The 22,575-nt window shown below is 45.6% G+C and overlaps 1 protein-coding gene across 9 annotated transcripts in view; it reads left to right on the top strand.

The window, feature by feature from the left end:
* Positions 1-22,575, top strand: part of LOC135378930 (caspase-7-like) — a 271,342-nt gene that overhangs the window by 81,357 nt on the left and 167,410 nt on the right. For all 9 annotated transcript variants that reach the window (XM_064612108.1, XM_064612111.1, XM_064612110.1 and 6 more), the window contains 2 exons: positions 2,291-2,342; positions 13,948-14,092. In XM_064612108.1, the coding sequence (XP_064468178.1) occupies positions 2,291-2,342; positions 13,948-14,092 (197 nt within the window). The remainder of the gene's footprint in view (positions 1-2,290; positions 2,343-13,947; positions 14,093-22,575) is intronic.

Below are 22,575 nucleotides of genomic sequence, written 5' to 3'. Positions count from 1 at the left end.
AACCACCTGTTTAGGAGGCAAAAACCTTCACAAGTATGACGCAGAGGTTTCTAATCTTTATCTCAAGTACATTTCTATAATAAATAGGGGTTCACTCTGAGATGAAACACCCTGTGTGTTCCATCAAGCGGGTCCAGCAGCCGATCAGTTCTGCTGTTCTGCACCCCTCCAATCTAACCCTCTAAATCCAGGTGGTGTCGATAAAACTGACCACAAAATTGGAGCCTCATTAGGTTGGCAAGTCGCTAGAGAATATCCGTTCCAATCCAATCCACTTCAGTTTCCCGTCAGTGGTGGTGCTCTGCAAATACACGTGAAATATAGTTTAGGATGCAAGGAATAACACGGAACCGTATTTCAGCTCCTGATTTGAGTACGTGATGGGCAGAGAGCCAAAAAGTGTGCCGAGCTACAGGTATAGACAGGTCTCATTAATGACCAGACACCTAGTTTCCTACAGACGTCTCCGGAGGCACAGGGGTAGAGTCTCTGTGGTGCCCGGGAAAGCGCCCACCGGAAATTGCTTGAAGCGACTGTTACATCCGTCGCAGTAGATTCCGAAACGATAGTGCCTCTTTACTTCACGCTCGTCAGTGACAATAACGCCGAAAAATCCGAGGCGGGTTACTAGAGTTGTTCCTATGCAGGTTTGCTGTAACACATAGGAAGAGAAGGCATATATTGAGAATATTCCGGTATTACCGCTCTAGAAATGGGATAAAACATCACTTGGACAAGGCCAATCAGTAGCGGCCTTTGGCAAGAACAAATCCAGTCAGAGAGTGGCTGGACGGCTCTTGGCAACCGACCGGTGCGGAAGGAACGGCGTCTGCTGGTCGCAGGAATCTGTGGTCGGCCTGTGCAGTGTTGTCTCTGTTTAGCGTCGGACATTCTCGTACAGACAGGAGTGTAACATGTGTTCAACGCGACATGGTCGCATCAGAGCTCACACTAGTAGGCGAAGGTCGGCGTATTTACCGTTCAATTTTCACTTAGTGCGAAGACGCAGCAGACGACGTCGGAGACAATCGCCAGCGCTGCAATTCCATTCGTGTGACTGGGTGACGTCATCATTGGGTTACTCTTGCTGGGCTTCCTTAGCTTCAGAGGCAGTTCCAATCTTGCAAACTCCTCTATGTAATATGTAAGCCTTTTCAAGAAGGGAAACTTGCCCAACTTGACTGCGAAGCAGCGGCGAATGTTACCGTATATCTCGCATACACGCGTGTACAGTTGCCATAGACTCTGTCGAAGGCGTCGTTTCGCAACTTACACTTACGAAAGTCACATGGTATTAGTGCATAGCTCTGTTGTTATTTCGCGCAGCCTCGTGGACACGTTGAACTGTTCGTAGATATGCCATTTTGGTGCATCGTCCCATCACTGTGTCTCACGTCGCTCCTTCTTTTGGTTTCAGATTTGTCATCTCCTCTTCTGATAACGTGTTTTCCGCTTCAGAAATTCATTGTTGATGTCAGTCTTATGTCTTTCGCTTCTTTCCTGTTGGATTATTTAGATATCAGCCAAGGTTGTCCCACAATACGCCGGCTCTTTTTAGTTTGTTCCTCAATGCACTAAGTTTATTATAGAGCATTGCCCTCGTTGTGATTCTATTCTCTCAAAGCCTCACGACCGAATTCGTTTCGACAATGTTAGAAATACTGCATACTTCATTGGCCTCGGTATAGAACCAGCAATTACCTACAAAGTAAGAATAGCAAAAAAAAAAAAGGTCACAGTGGTCTTCCAGTCTCCTTTGGAGATAAAGTGAATGGGCATATGAAGACCATCTCTGGAACGAGGCGGACACAAGCAGCTCCAGCTAATGAAATTATCATTTAATATCTATGCATTTATGCATGTGTATGCATATCTATGCATTAATATCTATGCATGTTTTGTCCAGTGAATAGATTCAAGAAATATATTCATTTTACTGAAGAAAACACGGTTGAGGGGGTCGGCCTCCACTGGCTCGCGGAGTACCAAACAGGACTTCGGTGTTTTGAAGACACACCGGAGGGCAAACTTCCATCAATTTTTATTATGGATAATTGGGAATAGAAGGTGTGTACTTATTGGAATTGTGAGTCATACTACTGTTAATTAAAAAAAACGAAAAGCAAAAGAAGAAATGGTCGGATTTGAAATTACCGAATGCCGACCTAAACAAGCGAGAAACTGCTAGATGCAAATAGGGTCCAAAGGAAATGAGGTTTCGTGTTTATGATATTATATCACGCAGTATATCGTGTCTATCTGTTAATCATTTACATTACAACGGTTGCAGAATGTCATGCGGACGAAATTCCCAGAGGAGAAAGAGGAAGCGGTCTCGAAAGGTGAGTGTTGATCAATTAACCCAGAACAACGTTTTAACGAAGCAAGAACGCCATGTTAACGAAGGGGCAAGTAAGCTGTTGTAGGGGCACAGTAAGCATTAGCCGTAGTCGATATGACGCTAGGCGCAAATGCTGCTCCACCACCAAAATACAAGTCAAAATACGCATTGGCACATTCATTTTCCAAACCATGTCAACGACGTGCGCTGTCTGAACAGTTATATCAGTAAGTGATGCTGTCCCACCACCCGCTCTGACGGACTGATCTTTTTAGCAGTCGTGTCGTATGATGAGGCCGTAAGAGCATTTTATTAAATGGATTTAGTTTGCAGGTATGGCAACTGATACACGTAGCGGTGGTTTAGCTTTCTTGTGTTAAGGGAACAAATACTTTACTAAACCTGAGTTCTTGAACAGCACAAGCACATCTATCAACATGTTAAGAATAGCTGACGCATGGCACGGTGCAAAAATCCTAGGCATAGTAAATTGCGCTCCTGTGCAGTATGAAACGTCAATGAATACACAAGAGAAGAATCCAAGTGATCCCCTACAAACTAGCCATGTACATGACTAGATATGATGTACAAAGTGATATATGATCACTCTCAAATTCTCAACACCCTTTTCGGTGCAAATGCGGTGTAATTTGCGTCTAAACGTTACACCCTGTGCGGGAAAAAGTTTGCATGGTGGTTGTTGGATGGGTGTAATATTTACAGAGATCGACCTTGCGGATGCATGTCCTGCTACTGGTGCAAAAAGGGTGCAATTGAGCAAAATGTTTATCTTTGGCGTACATAGCAAATGAATGTCCTGTACGCCGAGTCTTAGTTTTCCCTCATAGCCAGTAAGAAATGCATACGATATTTTGATTGCTTCAGTGTTTTTGTGCATGTGTGCAAATTAAACTGAGACCCCTCACCTTCGTTTTCACTTGAAGGCGAGCAGGGCTGTCTATTTTGCAGAACAACAACACCTTTACTTTTAAGGTGAGGAATGGGGAGTTTCCCAATCCCTGGTGGTGATGAGGGGATTGAAATAATGCGCGCCATCACAAAAAAAATTGAAGTCCGACTGTGTAAAAAAATGACGCAAGAGCTTTGAGGGCAGAGCGTTGGTGGGCTGTATTTGGCCAGGGGCCAAGCAATTTCGTGAGAGGGAGGGAGCGAGAGTTCAGGTGATTCAGAGACCCGACAGTGCTGTTCAGGAACGCTGGTAACAATGTTGTGGTAGCAATGTAGCAGGGTTGTGGGCAATGAAAAATAATGTGCTCGAGATCCTCTAGAGCTGCGTCTCCCAAACTTCTCGTTGTGTCGGATCGCCCAAACCACTGAGAATTCATTTGAGGACCCCTGTTAAGTTCGGTTGAGGTAGGTACAGGCAAAAGACGTGAAGAAAAAAAGAAGGAACAACAAACAAACACAAGGCAGTATATTTCTGCCTTCTCATATATCGTCATATATAAATATCATCTTCTTCAGAGATTGCGTGTCCAGTACTGGCCTAGATGGTCTTCTTGCTGTCTGCGATCGACACCAACCCCCGCGAACACTCTCAGGGGCCCCCGCGGGTCACTTTATGAACCACTGCTCTAGAGCACCGCAGTGACCGTATCTAGGAGAGTCAACTTGTCTCAAGCGGTAACGCAAATGAGCTGTAAAAGCCACATCGGGCCGCTTTCGATGAGTTAATGCAGCATCTTGACGAGAGGTGTTTCGTGGCATGCGGAAAGCTTGTGCTGGACCACCTCTGCTAAGCATGGATGGAGGGAGAATGTCTGTTGTCCATTGGGCGGAGAGCCAAGAGTGTCACGAGGCGTCGAAGCAATGAAGTCTCCTCTCAGCAGGGCGATACTCGCCTGCTTCCGATGCTAGAGACCTGCTTCTGCGGCGCCGTGAGCCTGGTCATTCCCACGGCACCACAATGGGCTGCAAAGTTCACAACACAATCATGTGTATAAGGGTGCGAGACTGTGTGCAGCATGTTGGTTGGGACTGAACATGTTTGAGTACGCACATGGACAAGGACAACACAGGGAAGCGTTCATCTAGCGGCTGATTTATTGGGACGAATTGCTCTTGTTCACGCTCGGACTTTCAGCTGCTCGGGCTTTTGGCTTTGGGGACAGAAAGGTTCCATGTATGTCGTCCTTGTCTGTGTGCGTTCTGTGCCATATTCATGTTCAATGTATATTATATTCGTTTTCTCTGAGGAAGGAAATGTCACTTCCTTTCTAAATGAGCTGTTGGTTCATTAACCCAGTTATGTGACGTTTTAAACCTACCACTAACTTAAAGCTCGTATATCCTTATCCAAACGTATATCTGTATGTCAGACGCTAACTTGGTCCAATATGGCCCCAGTTTCGAATTGCCATATTGGGAAACGTTTTCAAGCTATGCATTTACTTTGACTAATATGCATAATATGACCGCCAGAGAAACAAATCACAACTGATGCCATTTTTGGACGGTGCCGATTTACACCAAAACTGGAATCTGTCGGCATAATTTAATTACTACCCACACGCGTTCAGTGAGCACCTCCCGCGGAGTGTGTTTCCATCTTAGGGTGTTGATTTACACGTAAAAAGGACCAGTTACACACTAAAGCTTTTTACACCCCTAAGGTTGTGAAAAGGGAGTGAGCATCTTTAGAGGTCGTTCTGAACATCCTACAAAAGGGTGTTTGTGTCGGCACCCATTTAAAATGCTTGTTTTGTTTTGTTTTTTTCAGAAAAATACCCTTGCAGTGAATGCTACTAATAATAAAGGGAGATGCGTCAGCGTAATGTGGCGATATGAGGGATTTCGACATATTGGGTTCTGTTGACGTGCACATGCGACACACGGTACTGGAAGCAGTGTCTACCTTCCCCAATTGCTGCCCTCCTCAACAAGAATTGAACCTGCGATCTTACGCTCAGCAAGCCAACACATTACCGACTGAGCTTCCGGCGGGGACGATATCCCGAAGGAATATCGTCGGTTGGGGGGAGGGGGATATCTGTTGAAGGAGTATCGCCCAAACGAAGTTATGAACGCCGTCAAGTGTTTGCTTTCTTCACTTAGCAGTACATGCCAAAAAAAAAAAAAACGAGCTTGCGTCGAGTTTACTGAAGACCTTTGCACTTTTTAGTATTGCGAGTGAATGTTCGACAGAAGGGATAAGATGAAATTCACGCAGTACGTAGCGGAAATCGATGCAAAGTCAAATTCCTCCTGACTTCTTTGGGACGATTACCATTGGCGCCCACCAGACTGTTGGTTCCATGACTGGCGTTATGACTCCTAGCTTCTCCATGCGCTAAAGTTCCTCTTTTGTTTTTTGCTATAGGGGCAGTGGTACTCTCCGTGGAGATGAAAGGGCAAAGGGCCTAGCATCAGCAGCTAGCTTTATGTCGTAATCTCCTTGTAGAACTCCCAGTCCCTGAAAGAACGTAGCATATTCTTCGAATGGGGACGCCTTTGAGAGCACTTGTATTGTCCGAAGCACTTTCAGGCTCTCTATGGCTGGCTGACCAAGCAAACTACGTAGGAAGTTCCTTCGAGACGTCAATGTCTTGTTGGGTTTCTTGTCCTTGAAAAACTGTCTGAAGAGATGTCATACCTGTGGCCTTCAGCATTTTTCCGTCTAGACCTCGGAGGCGACGTTTGGGAGTTTCGAGACGGATTCCCGTGAAGTGCTTAGGGAAAACGCTCACTGGTATACCTGTTTCGTCAGCTCCTGTTTCGACTTTAAACGTTAACGGTATTCCTTGAACAAGGACTGAGACTTGCCATTTCGACGTTCCACCATGAGCTACGACTCCTAGAAATGCAGTAGTTCCGTCGGGGGCAAATTGGGTCTGCTTAGCCGAAAGGCAAACTGATGAGAAGTGCCCCTTCTTCTTGCATTTGAAGCATATCTTGTCTTTTGCTTGGCAGTCCTGTCTTGCGTGCCTGTCACGGCCGCACCACCGGCAGAGCTTTTGGGAACCTGACTTTGAAGAAGGGCGGGTCGTGCCCGCGTGAATCTTCCTGGTTGCCAGTCTCCTTGATTCGTACCCCACTGACACTTTGTGCGTCGTTAGTCGATGTACTGTAGCGTCATTGCCTTTGTGAAGTTCAGCTTGCTGCAGCCGGACAGTTTCTAGCTGGCGAGCCGCTGTGGTAGCCTTTTGTAGAGTGAGTTCGGAGTCGAGCTGTACTTGTTCCGAAACTTTCTTGTCTCGAATGCTTGCAACCAGTCTGTCCCGGATCAGTTCTTCGCGCAGCGCCCTATAGTTTCATAAGTCTGCCATTGAATGCAAGACAGTCACGAATTACTCCACGGATTCGAAATCCTGTTGTACTCTCCTGTTGTACTTTGCACGCTCAAAGATGATGTTGCAGCACAGAGCGAAGTAGGCATAGAATGCTTCTAGCACCTTGTCGAACTTCTGTGCGTCTTCGGGACTAAGCTTTAGCGTGGCGTACATGTCCTCCGCTTGTTCACCCATAATGTAGGTCAGTGCATCTACTTGGCTTAACCCAGCCTTGTCGTTAAGGCCAGAGGCAGTGCGGAAACGTAGAAAGCGTTTCCTCCAAGTGGTCCACTGATTCGGCGTCTTGAACGTGAAAGCTTCCGGTGGCGTTACATTGAATGTAGCCAAGGATGCCGTAAACGTCGAACGGTGTTGGTCAAGGGTGACCCGGCCCAGTGTAGCAGGCTGTAAAAGTTGATAAAAGCATAGATAGATAGATAAAAGCATAGATCACTAACAGAGGTGTAACACAGGGTCTAGCATTTCCTAAGCCAGGCAATGTATGGTCCCGGCCGATTTAAAGCTCGGGCTATTGGATAAGCCAGCGCCGTGCTCTTGTCACTCTTGCATGTTTTCTCAGTGACACATTCGTACACGAAGCATGGCGGCGGCTGAGAACACTTCGGCAAATGAGCCGTCGTGAGTTCTATCTAGGGACAAACACAACACATACAGTCCCCAAGATCCTGAGGGACAAAGTCAACAATTCACTAATTAATGCTGCTGAATGGGTCAGTTAGTACACGATTTAACTTGGAGCAAACAAGACAGACACAGAGAAGGGCGACCATACTGGCCCCACTAGTAACTCGTCAATGTGACAAAATATTCCCAGGAGGAAGGTCAAAGAAAGAAGAAGAGGTTAAAAACACGAAATGATGACGTCACAACATGAAAGGCGGTGACAGTCGCACCGATAAACCCACGCTTCCTTCACATTTTAGGTTGGTCCTCTGCATTCTTTAAGTCAAAGCAATTGAGTTTTCGTTGATTCATCTATTTTTTCCCCGAAGTCCATTTATGAGAAACCCGTCGAATGTCATCCTCGCTGTTTTTGTTTTGAAATAACCTTTTATCTCCGTTCGTTGAAAAACCGACATACACCCATACTCTTTAACATGACCTCAATGACCGACAAAAACTCTTTCGCACGATAACGGTATCTGGTAAACGATTGTGAATTCACATTTGACACAAGGAGTTTTGTCTCATCTTTTTTAATGCCCTAGCACTATAGAAGTGTCAAACTGGAACAGGCTGTATTTGTGTGCTTGTGCCATCATATGAGATGGTGAAGCCTCAGCGAGTCAGAAGTATAAGTGGACATGTAAAGGGATATAAGAGGGTGAATCTAAATAGAGGTACATGATTTAGAATTGAAGTAGTCGAAGGTAATTAAGAATTGAAGGTAACTAGAGGTAATGAAAGGCAATTAAAGCAAGAAAGGTGAGTTTAAATGCAATGAATATAAGACATATGTAAGTAAGAGGAAGATTAAATTAAATGAAAGATTACCAAAGGTAACTACAGGTTACTGAAATGGTTAACAACAAAAACAATAAACAGGTTAACTAAATTTAATTCAAGGTAGTGAAACGTGAGTTAGAAGGGAATTGAGAGTAACAAATCAAGTAAATGTAATTATAGGCAATTGAATAACATTCAAAATTATCTCAGGTAGGCTGCGCTTACCCTCGATAATCAAAGGATAATTACAAGGTAATTGAAAGTAATTCAGGCAATTAAAGGTTCATTAAAATGACCTAAATATAGTAATTGAAAGTGTCGAACAGGAAGTCAAGTTGTAGGTGTGTAAGCTTGTCAAGTTGTCGGAGTACTGAAGACAACCGAAAGTCGGGTTTAGGTGATCACTGAATAACGGAAGTGTATAGCAGAGTAAATTATGGACGGGAAGTTGACAACCAGAAGTTGGGTTAGACCGGAAGAAGACAACGGAAAGTCGGGCTTAGACCGGAAAACGTGCTTAATGGAAAATCGCCGCTGTTTCTTTCTCTCTTTCTTTTTCATTCGTTTTTAGACCCCCTTGATTACCGTAGCAGTAGGGTTCATGTTCAACCCGCTGGCACGCATTGGCTTTTTCGTGAATTACCTGTTTACTTTGTCCCTTAAAGGGACGGTCTCGTACCCCCTGCCCCTTTCATAAAGTGTACCATTCGAATGCCCTTTGTTGGAAATGGAATACTGCTAATTTACCCGACAAAACACGCCACAGTTATTAAATAACCGAATTAGATTGATAAAGATTGCAGGGCACGCCACGATCTGTGTTGGCAACAATAAGAACGGCCACGTCGCCCCGCGGGTCAGTCCGTGATAGGATACAGAAATCGTCTGCTTTTGCGCGTGCTAGTGCATCGGCGTGAGCAGACGACCATCAGAAGTTACTGGGCACCGCGGCAACTCTGGTACATTTTCTTTCAGTTCTCAGGTGAAAAACGCGCATTCTAAGTACTGGTGGTTCTAAGTGGCAAGGTGGTTCAGAACAACTATGTTCATCCTCAGAAACAAGTTAAAAGTCGCAGAACAACCCCATCCCCAATCACGAACCTGAAGTCGCTGGCCATCGGCGCGCAGGGTCGCATTACAGCTCCGATCAAAAACATATTACGCGCGCTTCCATTACACTCTCCTTTGTACACTGGTCATGCTTCAAGCGTCGTTGACTACGTACATGGAGAAGGAGAACGTGTTTATTTAAAAACCGCATTAAATACTCGCGGAAAGAAAACACGTGACTTAGCTTCCACGTATCCGATTGTGTGCCACATTATGGGAGACCCCACAGTCAATGCTCGGACTACATTCTTGGCTCGCGGAGGTATATGCCTGAGTGTCCCCATTTCGAGGACAAAGGGGATTACTCAAACAAAGGTGCTTCTGCAAGTTACAATTACCATGACAACGACGACGCGCCCGCAGGTCGACGTCATACGTGACGTTGCATGAGAGAGGCGCAACTTTCGTCGTCTGCTCTTACGGCGCGTTTCGACAAATTCCTCGAAAACGACTTGGTCATTCCCAATGAAACTTTGACGGTTGTATGTGTACAGTACTCGTGAAACTAGTTTTGGCTAAGTTTCGGAATCGCCCCGGCTGCACGAGACCGTCCCTTCAAGCTCTTGCAGCATGTATGTATTCTGTGAGTCCTTAGAGAGATGTTGAGTCTGCTTGCTTGCCAATGTGTTCACTATTGACGCGGTGCCTAGTGTGTCAGTGAGTGGAAAAGGGTGTATGACTTGTCCTGGACCGAATATTTTAGACATACTATTTCATGGAGAAAGCCATGCTATTGTGCTGTAAGTGTAACATGTCTGACGGGCAATCAGGAGGGTCCAAGCTCAACCCCCGCGCTGGGAAACATTGTCTTTTCCGCGAATTACTCGTTGACATTTGAGAACACTTTAAAATGAGTCCTCAGGTGGGCAGAAATAAGCCGGCTAAGCAGCCGGTTAAAAAATCAGTGGCGATTTAGCTGTAACTGTGAGAAAAACGCGTCAGCATCTGGCATTTTTTCCAGTCTAAGCCCGAGTTTCGGGTGTTCACTGACGGTCTAAACACGGCATTCGGTTGTCCACGTCCGGTCCAACTTGGCTTCCAGTTCTCAACTTCCAGTCTAACGTTACTTCTGAGTGACTGCCTAAACCTGGCTTCCGGTTGCCCACTCCCAGTATAGCCTGCAGTTGAAGCTAGTATAACTTGACTTCAAATATCGACTTCCAGTCCAACTCGACTGCTGGTTGTCTTTTTCCAGTCTAAGCTCTCTTATGGTTGTCAACTTCGCATTATACTTGACTTTCAGTACCTACTGCCAGTCCAACTCGACTTCTGGTTGTTCGCTTTCCGTCTATACTGACTCCGGTATCCACATCTGATCCATATTGACTTCAGGTTGTACACTTCAAGCTTAATCTGACTTTCGGTTGTCCTCTTAACGTCTGTACTTGGCTTCCGATATGCACTACCTTTCCAAGTCATGTTCCGGTTCTTCACTTCCTGTCTAATCTGATTTCCTGTTGTCCACTTCCAGTCTATACTTGACTTCCGGTACGACACTTTCAATTACTATATGTAAGTCAATTAATTTAAGCTTCAATTAGCTTCAATTACTTTTAATCACCCAGTGATTATCCTTTAATTACCGTAGGTAAGATTATATCATTTTGATTTTTTTAATTCGTCTTCATTTACATTTACTCGCTTTGATTACCCTCAAATCTCTAATTGATGCTAATTACTTTGTATTATAGTTATATAGTTATACTTTGTATTTCTTTGAGATCACATATCTACAAACGTCGTCAACGGCATCGGGTACACCGGTTACAACGGCATACAGTAACAGGGAATAGCTGGGGGTAAGCACTGGAATTGAGCGACACCAACACTTAACATGAAACTCCACGGATTACCACTGGCAATATGTGTTCCTTGCACAATTAGGTTTATTATACTACCCATGTTCAACACGTCCAAACATCCACCCGAGTGGAATCATGATGGAAGACACGGAACAAAACGCAAAGTTGTGCCACCCTTTTGCCACTGTAGGCTACAGGGCACCTTTGGAAACATGTGCGCAGTAGCGTGACGTCATATGCAAACGTTGTTCATTAAGTCATCCGCTCGGAAAAAACGGAAATATTCAATCCGTGAAACTTTTATAAACAGCTCATGGTTGTTACGCTGGAGCGTCGCAACTGCCCTCCATACCTCGATGTACTGGATCTTTCTTGGTGCACAGTCGACATAATTCACCACTTGTCGCGCGCTACGGATGTCGACACCAGAGGTAGCGATCATTTCCCTCTATATACTCAGCACAATGGGCTGCCCCTCTCAGCAGCTACTGGGGTTGTTTAAACGAAACGCTTGAAAACAAACTGACGGCTGAGAAGACTTACGCGAAGAGTTTCCCTCACAAAAAAGAAAAAGAAAATGAAGAAGAAGATAAAACCCTCCGAGTGATTTGCTCGAAACGACGGTGAGGAGATTCTCACGTGAGATAGCTATTGATGGTAAAGTCATCCCACAAATGCGTTTCTTCCGTTGCCATCGTCAACTTAGTCCTGCCTTCTGTTTGAACGCTCTGGACCAACCACTGCCGGTATAGGTGTCGGAGGCGATTCCAGTAGACTCGATAAACGTTTTCACATGCTCAACGGCGTGAGTAGTGTGTGCCTGGCACGCTCTACGATGGCAACTGCTGAAGCAAAAAAAGCCGAAGGCACCGAATTGGATGAAGGAGAAACGCTTGAACTCTCGTAGGACGTCGAGAAAACATATTATTAAACAAAAAAAAAAAAAAAAGAAAAGAAGAAAGGTTTCGAAAGACGTGACAACTCAAACGAAACGAAAAGCGTGGGAAGAGGTAACGCTAGTTTTGAAATAAAGCTTGTAGCAGTGTTAAAATTGCGTAATTTGTATTGTTTTTAAATCAACACTGAGTCACAATTCCCCACTTTTGATGTGACTGAGGTGCATATGCAAAAACGAAAGAAGGAAAAATGCTTTCATGAGGATGCGTTCACGCAAAGTAAGTAGAGGAGTGGAAGAGCTGAGTACAACTAATCTGTTTTTGAGGTGGCTGAGCTGTTTAAAAAGGGACACTGGCGACATACTTTTGTTTGTTTGTTTTTGGGTGAAAAGGGCCAGGTTGTAGAGATACCGTCTGTCATGTCGGCTGCCCTTGAGATCATAGGGGCAGGGCGGCAGGCGTTATTGGGATTACTGGAGGGATTGATAGGGCAGAGACTCCAGTGAAACTGCTGTAAGTTTCCAAGCGGCGTTGTGTACAGCAGTATTCATGTTTATTTGGAAGATCAGTCAAGATTAATACAAATCACATATAGCGTGGCATCACCGATCACATGTCTGTAGGACTTTCTGTGCCACTGCAGAATGGCCACACAGCGAGGTGAGGGTTCCTCCACTGTTGACGCAGCAACTGGCATTCTCCCAGATGGGTCAGCAGAACCATTTGTGCCATGCTTTCCCACTGATGTCCACCAATCACCAAGAAGCAGGCTTCCGCAGTCAGCCCCACGTCCAAGCCGCAGTCACAGTGCAGGTGCCCCTAGAAACAAAAGGAAGCCGTCTGCGCGGCTATATGGAGAGGTCCTGAAGTTGGAAAAACAAAAACACCAGCTGGAAATGGAAGCAATGACGGAAATAAAGATGTTTTACGAACAGGGAGTGGTGACAATGCTCCAGACGCAGAATGTTTTCTTTTTTTATACTGCATGTGTATACGATCGAATTTTTCAGAGGACGGTTAGAAAAACAGAAGGAAGAGCAAATATTTCTGTAGCTAGTACATGTTAACATGTCAGTAGACATGCTTGCAAAATGTTTAGTATGTATAGTATCACTGTGACACATTGTTTGTTTCTTTATGGGGAAGTCGATGAGCACGTCAGTCACAGGCTTGCATCAAATATTAATCGAATAAGTTTTCCGCAAATCATTTGTCTCTTGTGCATACCTGATCATCATTGCGTAGTGCTCTAATTGTTGTGAATACTTGAGTAAAATGCTGCACGCATAATGAGAGAAGCAACGCAAAGATGCCGCGTTGCTTCTGTTGCATGCGTTGCTTCTCTTTTATTCTTTGATTCCTTCTCTCACCGATCCCACTCCTTATATAAGCAATGTTTTTGTCTGCTGCTTTCGTCTGAAGAAGGTCAGGCTCTGCCCGAAAGCTCGCGTATTGAACAGTTATTCTGTCTTCGTGCTTCTTTCTTTCGTTGTTGTTATTGTGATTATCTTTCATGTGTATAACACGGCAGAGGGGATATGTGCCGCCTACATGAAGGACGAATTGGTTGTTCCCAACCCCAAACCAGGCAGTCCCCCAAAACTAATGGAAAAACTGATGGTGCGAATGGTTTCGCATCATCGTCTCTACTGGTGACTTGAAAAGCAAGCTGTTTCCCCTCACCAAATGGCTGGAGCTCTTCCAGAGCACACACGAGTCTCCCTCTCAAGAGCGGCTGTTTTTCTGTGCATATCATAAGAGACACATAATTTCTCGTTCTGTGAATAGGCAGCTCAGAAACACTAGAGTTCCACATGCAGTTATATTCAAACCAACTAGAATTTGGGGAATTAATTGAATTTGTATTGACTTGTCAGAAACGCGCAGGATTCATTGCATAGTAACCTTTGGGAAATGTTTTACTTTGCTACAAGTGTTAGTGAACACGAAGTGTGCGTTTCGAACTGCTTGTGACACTTACACTCGCTTCGATGCATTCTGGTCGAAAATTATTTTAATTGCGATGTTTTATTCCTCTGCAGCTTGCCACCTGTGTACGCTGACGAGGGAGAAGTCAAGTTGCAAGACATCAGCATACCCGAACATTATTCTCATGATGACATCTGGTACAAGATGGACAATCTGAACGCAGGAAAAAAGTGTGGAATATGTGCCATCATAAAAGTTGTGAGTTACGTGTTTGGAACATAAACATTTCCTTACATTATGTGTGTACAGAGCCGTGAAAAATGAGAAAGAGAACGATGTGGAGGCTGTCGTAGTGACATAGTGCAGTGATGTCCTCTTCGGAATTTTGTCTAATCTTGTGTGCTAAGTCCTTTGGACACCTGTGTGCTAAGTCAGTGGTTCCAAAACTGTGAAACATTCAGAAATAAAAAAAAATGCGACGGATATGTTCGCTATTCTGCGTTACCAGGAAGCCCGTGGCTGCAGATGCGGAGGTTTCTCATAAACGCACTTACATGCAGGGTATGCAACGCTTTGGAGGCGTCACAAGAAACTCGCTTTCAAGCCTGATTTGGCACGCAAGAAGGCGAAAATCGATGTCCTGAGGTTCACTCCCTCCCTCAAAATGCCACGGCGTCTGCGTCTATCGCGGCATACACGGACGCCCTGCCTTCACGATGCACCGCGCAGTCGTGGCGCAGAGTGCAGGATCGTGTGACACTGCTGAAGTCCTCAGTTATATTAAAGGACATATCCCGGCTCTCAAGATTCAGTTTGAGAAGTACTTTCCGCAGATCGAGGACAATAAACACGACTGGACCCATTTCACATGATTTCTCTTCCCGACGGCTTTATTACAGCAGACGAAGAGCAGTTCATGGGCCTGAGTTCAGATTCAAGTTTGAGGTGCCAGTTTCCACAACAATCACTTCCCGAATTTTGTGTAGGTTTGGCCACGGAATGCCCGCTATTGACAAGAAAAGTCATTAAAATATTCCCTCCATTCGTGACAACGTACTTATGCGTGTTTGGCTTCTCCGCTGTGCACACAAAACAAAGTGGAGGTCACACCTCAATATCATGCACGGACTGAGAGTTGCGGTGCCGAAACGCTGTCCTCGTTTCCAGAAACTATGCCCCAAAAAACAGGCTCACTTTCATGAGCAAGTATGCTTTCATGGCCGCGCAATCCTGCAGTTGCGCAAGACTTTTTTGCTCAGTGAACTCGCTCTAAATATAGCCCAAAGAACACGTCGTAGTAACGTTTTCGGCTGACGTTCATGAGCGGAGATGGGAAAACGTCCGGCATCGTGAAGAGGGAGGGAGGTCACCTCTATTTTAATGGGCTGCGGGATGGCCAAGTTTCGGAATTATTGTGCTAACGATTTCCATATGCATACGTTTTCTTGCTATGCTCATTGGCTCTGTACATATAATGTCATGATATGTGGAGTTGAGAATTCGTGAAGAGACCTGCACGTTATGCATTACCTACCTACCGTGTCATCACCTATTGCACATATGCACATTTTTAATGACATGTGGGATAAGTATTTTGCTCCAGCTATTTGTAGTTCTTTAGAAAACACATTTCTTGGTTTCCCGGCCATGCTGTTAAATCGTCGGCCAACCGAAGTCACTGCTCTAGGTTTTAACTGTCTTAGATGGGCATGTGTAGTGTAGTCTACCTAGACTCACAGAGAGCTAGAGCCACAAAGAACATAACCGTTTATTCCTCGTCTCACGTTCGTCTCGTCTCACGTGCTCAGTCCACTACTTTCCTGCCTTCAAGATGGACGTATCGCGACGGAGGTTTGCGGTTTCTTTTAGGGTACCGCGGCGACCTGGGAGGGTCCTGTTCTTGCACTGGCTTCTCTGACGTAGCTGTCGTTGTGTCCGTTTGTGGCCAGGGCAATGGCTGAATCGACTCAGAGGGTGCTGAGGTTGATCTGAGTTTAAGATGGTCAGCATGTACTCGGCGTTGCCTGGCGTTGGTTCGTCTTCATCAGCTTCATCAGCTTCCTTGTGCTCAGTTCACTACAGCATGGGCTTGGCCTCTTGGCTTCTTTGGTTTCCTTCTATGTGCATTGTGCATTAGCAAACAGCCGTTATGCATTGCTAACACCGGAAACAAGTGACACGTGAGCATTTCTTTGGCATGGCATCGTTTGGAAGTTGCACTTCCTTGTGCTGACCTTGCCTTTTATGAGCTGCAGCGATTTGTGATTAGCCAGAGCGATGTTGTCGGGAACGCGACGGGGCTACACTCTCGACTGTTGGAAGAATTCATCTGAGCATTCAAGTGTTACCAATTAGAAGTTACCAATAGTGCAAATTGTGCGAAGCTTTTGACTCGCAGCGATTGATTGCCGTACGTAGTAAGTTCCACACGCGAAGGCAACGATTTACTTCAGGGATTTCGTCCATGAATATTACCATAGGCAAAGCGCGACTCCAGAGGCGATCTGGAGTCCCGGTATGTAATCGTCTGAAGCTAGATGTCGTACACACAAATTTTCAAAGTGCTCCCGAGGACCAAGGCAAAAAAAAAAAAAAAAGAACAATATGGAGGTAAGTCGAGGTTTAAGTTCATGCTTATGAAAAATATAGCTCCTACAGCAGAACAGTCGCGTTAAGACTATTGCGATATGAAAATAGGAGGCCTCATAAATCCATTGTGCAGCTGTCTGTTAGTTACTGCGCTCCGTATCCACGGGTGACAACACAATAGTATTAAGAATCTAACTTGAGAATTACCACAGGCGGACGTTGAAAGTTGAATGAAGCTGGGTCTGCCTAGCATCAGGTGCATGAAGAAATTGCGGACACCTCACATGCAGTCCAGCTGCCATGTACGCTAAATGCGTACAAGCTACAATATTTGTCTTGCACTTGGTGCATTACTGTCGCGCCTAAAGCCACATTATTTACGTTGTAGAGGGTCTACTGCACATATATTTTGGGCGTACTACATACGTTCACTAGGAAAAATACCTAAGTGGTACAGTGTTGTCTTTCTATCAGAATTACATAATCTTGCTGCAAAAAATTAGTTTAATTAAGTTTGAAAATAGTTATTAAGTAATTATGGCTATCAATTTCCTGTCACTAAACTCTCTTTCTTTACTGCAGTAGTGAACAACCTTGAGGACACATGCAACACAGGGGGTCATCTCATCTTCTCATGACGAATCAGTTGTTCATAAATGGTTCATGTATTCAAGTTCATAGAGGCTTCAAGAAGTAATTCACGAAAAAGCCAATCCTTCGGTGCCAGCGCCAGAGGTTGAACATCGACCCCCCCTGTTACCGGTCAGGGATGTTACATTTTAGGCACTCATTGACTTGTCGTGAATTACTGCTTGACTTAGTCCCTTAAGCTCTTGGAGGCTGTATGTGTATGTTTGTCCGTAGATGGAGCCCGCCACAGCTCATTTGTCTGTCGATTACTGTTCAGGCTTGTGTCGTGTTTGTCTCTTTGTGTGTCATGCCCATGAGTTGCGAACACGTCTTCCTAAAGTGTACTTAGCCTAATAGCATGTGGTGCGTAGATGAGGCAACGTTACGTTTGTACACGTGTATAGGCGAGAGAAGGCATGAAACTCGAAAGGAAGGAGAAGAGAAGAGAATGGGTCACTTCCTTTAGATTGGTGATATCGGGTACTGCGTGACCAGCTTGATGAGCATTATTCATACTGCTCCATCGCGTTCACATGCCATTTTTCTTTTTAGACGAGTATTGCTCGTACAAATGGCATTCTAAATGCCGTCATACCTCCGACGTATGAGTCTCCGAAGTATGAGTATAAAAGGAGCCATTTTTTTTTTATAAATATGGTACGCTGCACTGAAAGAAGACTTGGCGCGTAATGTTTGTAAGGGTCCAAAGATAATAAGCCTATTTTTGTTTCCTCGTTAATTAATTCGTTAACTGAAATTAATGAATGCTTTAAACTGCAGGGACTATAGCAAAACTGCCAATGGCGTAGTTGTAGAGGGGGTATTCGATTCTCTTTTTCCCCGGTCTCAAAAAAGAATAAAAAAATTGAAAACAAAGAAAACGCGCCTGAGTTTTGCCGAACGACGGCAGCACAAACGTAGGGTTGTCAATCGGGATATCCCGAATCTGAAAATCCCGGGATCCCGGCCAATTTTTGACGTCCCGAAGCCTCGTGATTTCTTCCGGGAAATCCCGGAAGCAAATATTACAAGCAATATTACAAGCAAATCAGACCCGTGTAAGCCATCAGGTATAGACTCACTTCTTCGTAACGAAATGACATTTTTTTATGACTGGAGGTGGCAGAGGACCGCTGCCTACACGTGCGTACAGGTATTTGCTGAACGGCCCTTCAGTTCCGCACCTTCACGAACCTTCAGTTCCGAACGAACTTTCAGTTCTGCAGCCAGTATTTGCACAATAGTTCGCTCCGAAATGGGGTACTCTACCCTCACCGTTCTGTGCTTTCTCACGTCGTGTTTCAATCATTGTACAACGTGATAAGCAAGCTGCGGCTGTGCTCTAAACCATTTAATGTTTCGTTCCTTTCCATTCGTTTCTTTTTTTCATTTTGTTGTTGCTGTTCTTCATTCAAGTGGAATGTTACACCTGTGTGATGGAATTATAAAGTAATATTTCCTGTTACCCCAAGCAGAACAATGTACTGAAAGTCCAGTGCAGCAGAGGTGGCTAGTATGTGTCTTATCAATGTTCACAAACCTGTTCAAGGCCTTCCACCTACCCGTCCACCCCTATAGCACTCGACTTTCAGTACATTGTGCTGCTTGGGACTTCAATTGTAGCGGGACTCGCCTTCTTTTCACGTGAAGCAGTAGAATTGAGATGACTAAAAAGGAGCGGCATTATTATAGAAAAAAAATAAGCATTTCGCCGTCACTATTTTACCAATGTGGTTACACTGCGAATTCTCGAGCGTTTTCCTTCAGGAAAAGGTTGAATTAACAAAACACACATGAACTTCGCAGAATGCGCCGATATAGTCACAGTAGAGTCCTGCACGGCCCGCGGCACCTGCGGGTGGCCCGCACGTTGCTGCCGGTGTAAGTTTTTCGTGTAGCGGGTAGCGGCGGGTCGCGGCGAGGAGTCATTGTTGAGTGCGGAGCAGGGCAGCGGTCCGGTGCCGTCGATGCATTTTACCAAAACACTATTAGAAAGTCACACTGAGTCCCTCAATTCGTTCGGCGTCTGTGCTGCAGCACTCGAAACATGAAGGAAAAAGTTGCTGACAAGGGCGGATCAAACGCTCACACTGTTAGTGTACAACAGCTCCTGCGTGTCCCTTTTTGTCCATGTCTTGTTCCGTAGCACCATGCCTGAAGCCAGAAACCAACACACATTTGCACCTTTCCCCCCTACAAGAAACCATACACACAGACATATATAATCATCACCAGGGAGTACTTTAAGTTTACTCATCAACGTTCATCGGGTAGCGGGCCGGGTGCGGGTGAGCTTTTGGAAAAAAATATGCGAGCTGCGTGCGAACCCGGGTCTCAGTTTGTAACGGGACGTGGGTTGCGTGTGGGCTGCAGATTTGAACCTGCGGGTAGGGTCGGATGCGGGTCAGATGTTGCTCACCCGCGGAGGACTATACTTGGAAGCGCCATCTGAACTCGTCACAATCCCGAAATCCTGTCCCGGAGTCCCGGGAATGAACCTCACCATGAGCGACATCGGCTGTGTTGTACTGCTACACCACTCTCGACTGTGTCCTTCTACAATACCCGAATAATTTAGAACTATGAAGGAATCAACCCAGACCAAGTTGTTTAGGAACGACATTCAGCATGTTAGTTTCTTTGCCCTACACATCGACAGCTGAACAGCCCAGCCACAAAACATGTCGCCATTCACAATCGCATTGTAGTTTATCTAATATTTTCGGCGAGTCATTGCTTGTGCAAACGTACACACTGGAAGACTCTGGAAGCACACAATTACTAGTATATGATAGCCACAATGAAACGCAAGGAGCCAAGGACAGAGTTTTGACGCCCTGTGGAAACTTGGCAATGCATTGTAGGAATGTGGACGGTCCCCAAATTTCCACAGCACGGAGATCACACCTGCGTTTAACCAAGAAGTATGTTAAAAAACTCAAAAAGTTTGTCATCAAAGAGCTCGTTACAGAGGGCGTGAAAGAAAAAAGGTTTGGAGCTGCCAGCTGATCTTAAGCAATTAATGGTTTTATTTCGCGCTTCCCACGCACCTAACGTATAACGGATACGGCACGAGGGTGCCGACGTCTCTGGAACAACAGGAGCTCTACCCTTGCAGACCAGAGGTCACTCAGAACGGCCGAGCCAACGCCACTTAGATAAAGAAAGCCTGCGCATTGCCTCCTCTCCCTCCCTCGCTATGTGGACATATAAAGCCAGAATTCGTCTGCTATTACTATTCACCGTTCTGCCAATTCAAGAACTCGCAAATGATTGCACATCACCTGTAACCTGCAGACCTAAATATTTAGACAAAAAGCGCAAGTGCAATCAGTTTTGAGAAAGACTGAGACCGTTTGGCGCTTTATTTCCAAGTTGTACCATTTTGTACGCGGGGACTTTCAATGACAACTCGCAGACGACGGTGGTTCTTCTCCATGGCCACAACCGCTGAAACCACGTGCGTGACTGGCTGCGGCCGTTGAAAACACGATCCTGACTGGCTGACCCTTGATTGTTACGTCACGTCAACGAGCGCACAGGCTTTCTGCATCTAGGTGGTGTTGCCCGAGGGAGCGGACGAGGTGAGAGTGACGGTCCACGTTACGGACTCGCTGGGAGGCTTAGAGACTCTGTCTGGCGCCGATAGGGACGTTCGCCTAGAGTTTGGCAGCGCGACACCCGCGGTGCCCCTCTCTCCTAATGGTACTGGGAGGAAAAGTTTCAGAGTGGACTCGACAGAAGAAGAATACATTACATTACATGCGCGAACAGATTATATGCGCTGTGCACGGTATTGCACTTGTTTCGGTGCAATATCTGAGAATGTACGGCCCGGGGAACGATAAAAATAAAAGCCTAAATCACGTCACTGTTATTAAATGCACGAACTGCAAAAAAGACACCGGAGCGCACCTGTATTATACCTGTTTTTATTCTCTTTTTTTTTTTTACATTCAAACTGAAGCTGATGGATGTGTGATTCTGCAAGCTTATAAACTTGAGCTGTTCTGAATTTGTATCTTCTTCGTGCCCCACGCTCAGGTTTTTTTCATCATAAATTTCGTCCAGCAGCTCGCCTGTGTCTACGCCATTTTGTCATACACGTAGAGCTATGTCTCGGTTGCCTAGTACTATGTGAAAATCATCAGTAATTGGGATTATGCATTTATTTTTAAATTATTAATTACATATTGTACAGATATAGGTGGAACAAATTCCTAAATAGCGAGTGCTTGGCAAGCATAGAAGTATAAGATGTCGCGAGTGCATGTGATCCCCAAAATCATCATACCCACGCAGAATCCAGTGGGAGTCATTGCAATTGGTACTTGGATTATGAAAGTTGTGTTGTACTTGAGGCATGTCTCTCATTAAGTTAGGTCTCATTCAGACTGTGTCAAAAGTGTCTCAAAGTTAATAATCTCAGCCGCAGGGGCATCTAACTTCTTCTTCTGATGACTGTTGTGATCTGACTCCCATATTCCTCTCTTCCCAAACAGTCACGGATATCTGAAAAGTGGTAGCTTTGGTTGGAGTAAGCAAAGGGGGAAAAGAAAGAATGTGACGCCCATAAAAAGAGCCAACTACTGGCTGCTGACAAACATTCGTAGCGCTCGTTCCATTCATTTCAGGTTTCGCTCAGTGCTAGTACAGCTACTGTACCTGGGAGGCACATTTTACCCGTATTTCGAGACTGTCTGATAATATTCTGCCTTGCGCCGAAAACGCGCGCTGTTGACGGTTTCCCTTCTTCCGACTTGATGGGAAAACAGTCCTCGGTCACTTATACCTTATTCAAAAACGTAACACAACTTGGTCATTCTGGCACAGCACATACCATGTGCGCGATGAGAGAACACGCTACTTTGGAAAACTTAGCACAGTCGCCACAAGTGGCGCTGACTGCCGTAAACAGGAGCGCCCTCTTGCCCTGCTGAACAGCCCTATGAGCGGACGGGGGCGATGATGCGTGAAGGTGGGTGATCTTGGAAGGCGGGCTTAAGACGGTCAATGGAGGCCGACTGGGTTGTACAAGGAACGTCGATAATGAAGGTCTTGGGACCTCGTCGGATCACTTTATAGGGTCCAGAATAGGGAGGCTCTAGAGAGCGGCCAATGCGACACTTTCGCAAAAAAATGTGTGCCGATGAGTGCAGGCTGGGCTGTACCAATAAGGACCGTGAAGCTGAGGCGCGGGTCGGTGTGAAGCGGATGGCCGCAAAAGCTCGGCGAACGCGAGTGGGAAAAGAAGAAGCATTCTCGGCAGAGACGGCTGGCGTGAAGTCGAGGAGGAGAGCCGTACACCAACTAAGCCGAAGAGCAGGCGAGGTTGGGCTTCACGGCGGAACGTATGCCGAGGAAGACGACGGGCAGCATATCGGCACATCGGGTGCGCTTGTCGTGAGCCATGATGGCCTGCTCCATGTGCCGATGAAAGCGCTCGACCAAGACATTGCTGTAAGCCGAAGTTCGGATACCCGTGCTACCCACAAAGAGAGTTAAAGCCTTGAAGAGGCGAC

This window comes from Ornithodoros turicata, chromosome 1, assembly GCF_037126465.1.
Source record: "Ornithodoros turicata isolate Travis chromosome 1, ASM3712646v1, whole genome shotgun sequence".
Lineage (NCBI taxonomy): Eukaryota > Metazoa > Arthropoda > Arachnida > Ixodida > Argasidae > Ornithodoros > Ornithodoros turicata.
This window is presented reverse-complemented; position numbering and strand designations above follow the sequence as displayed.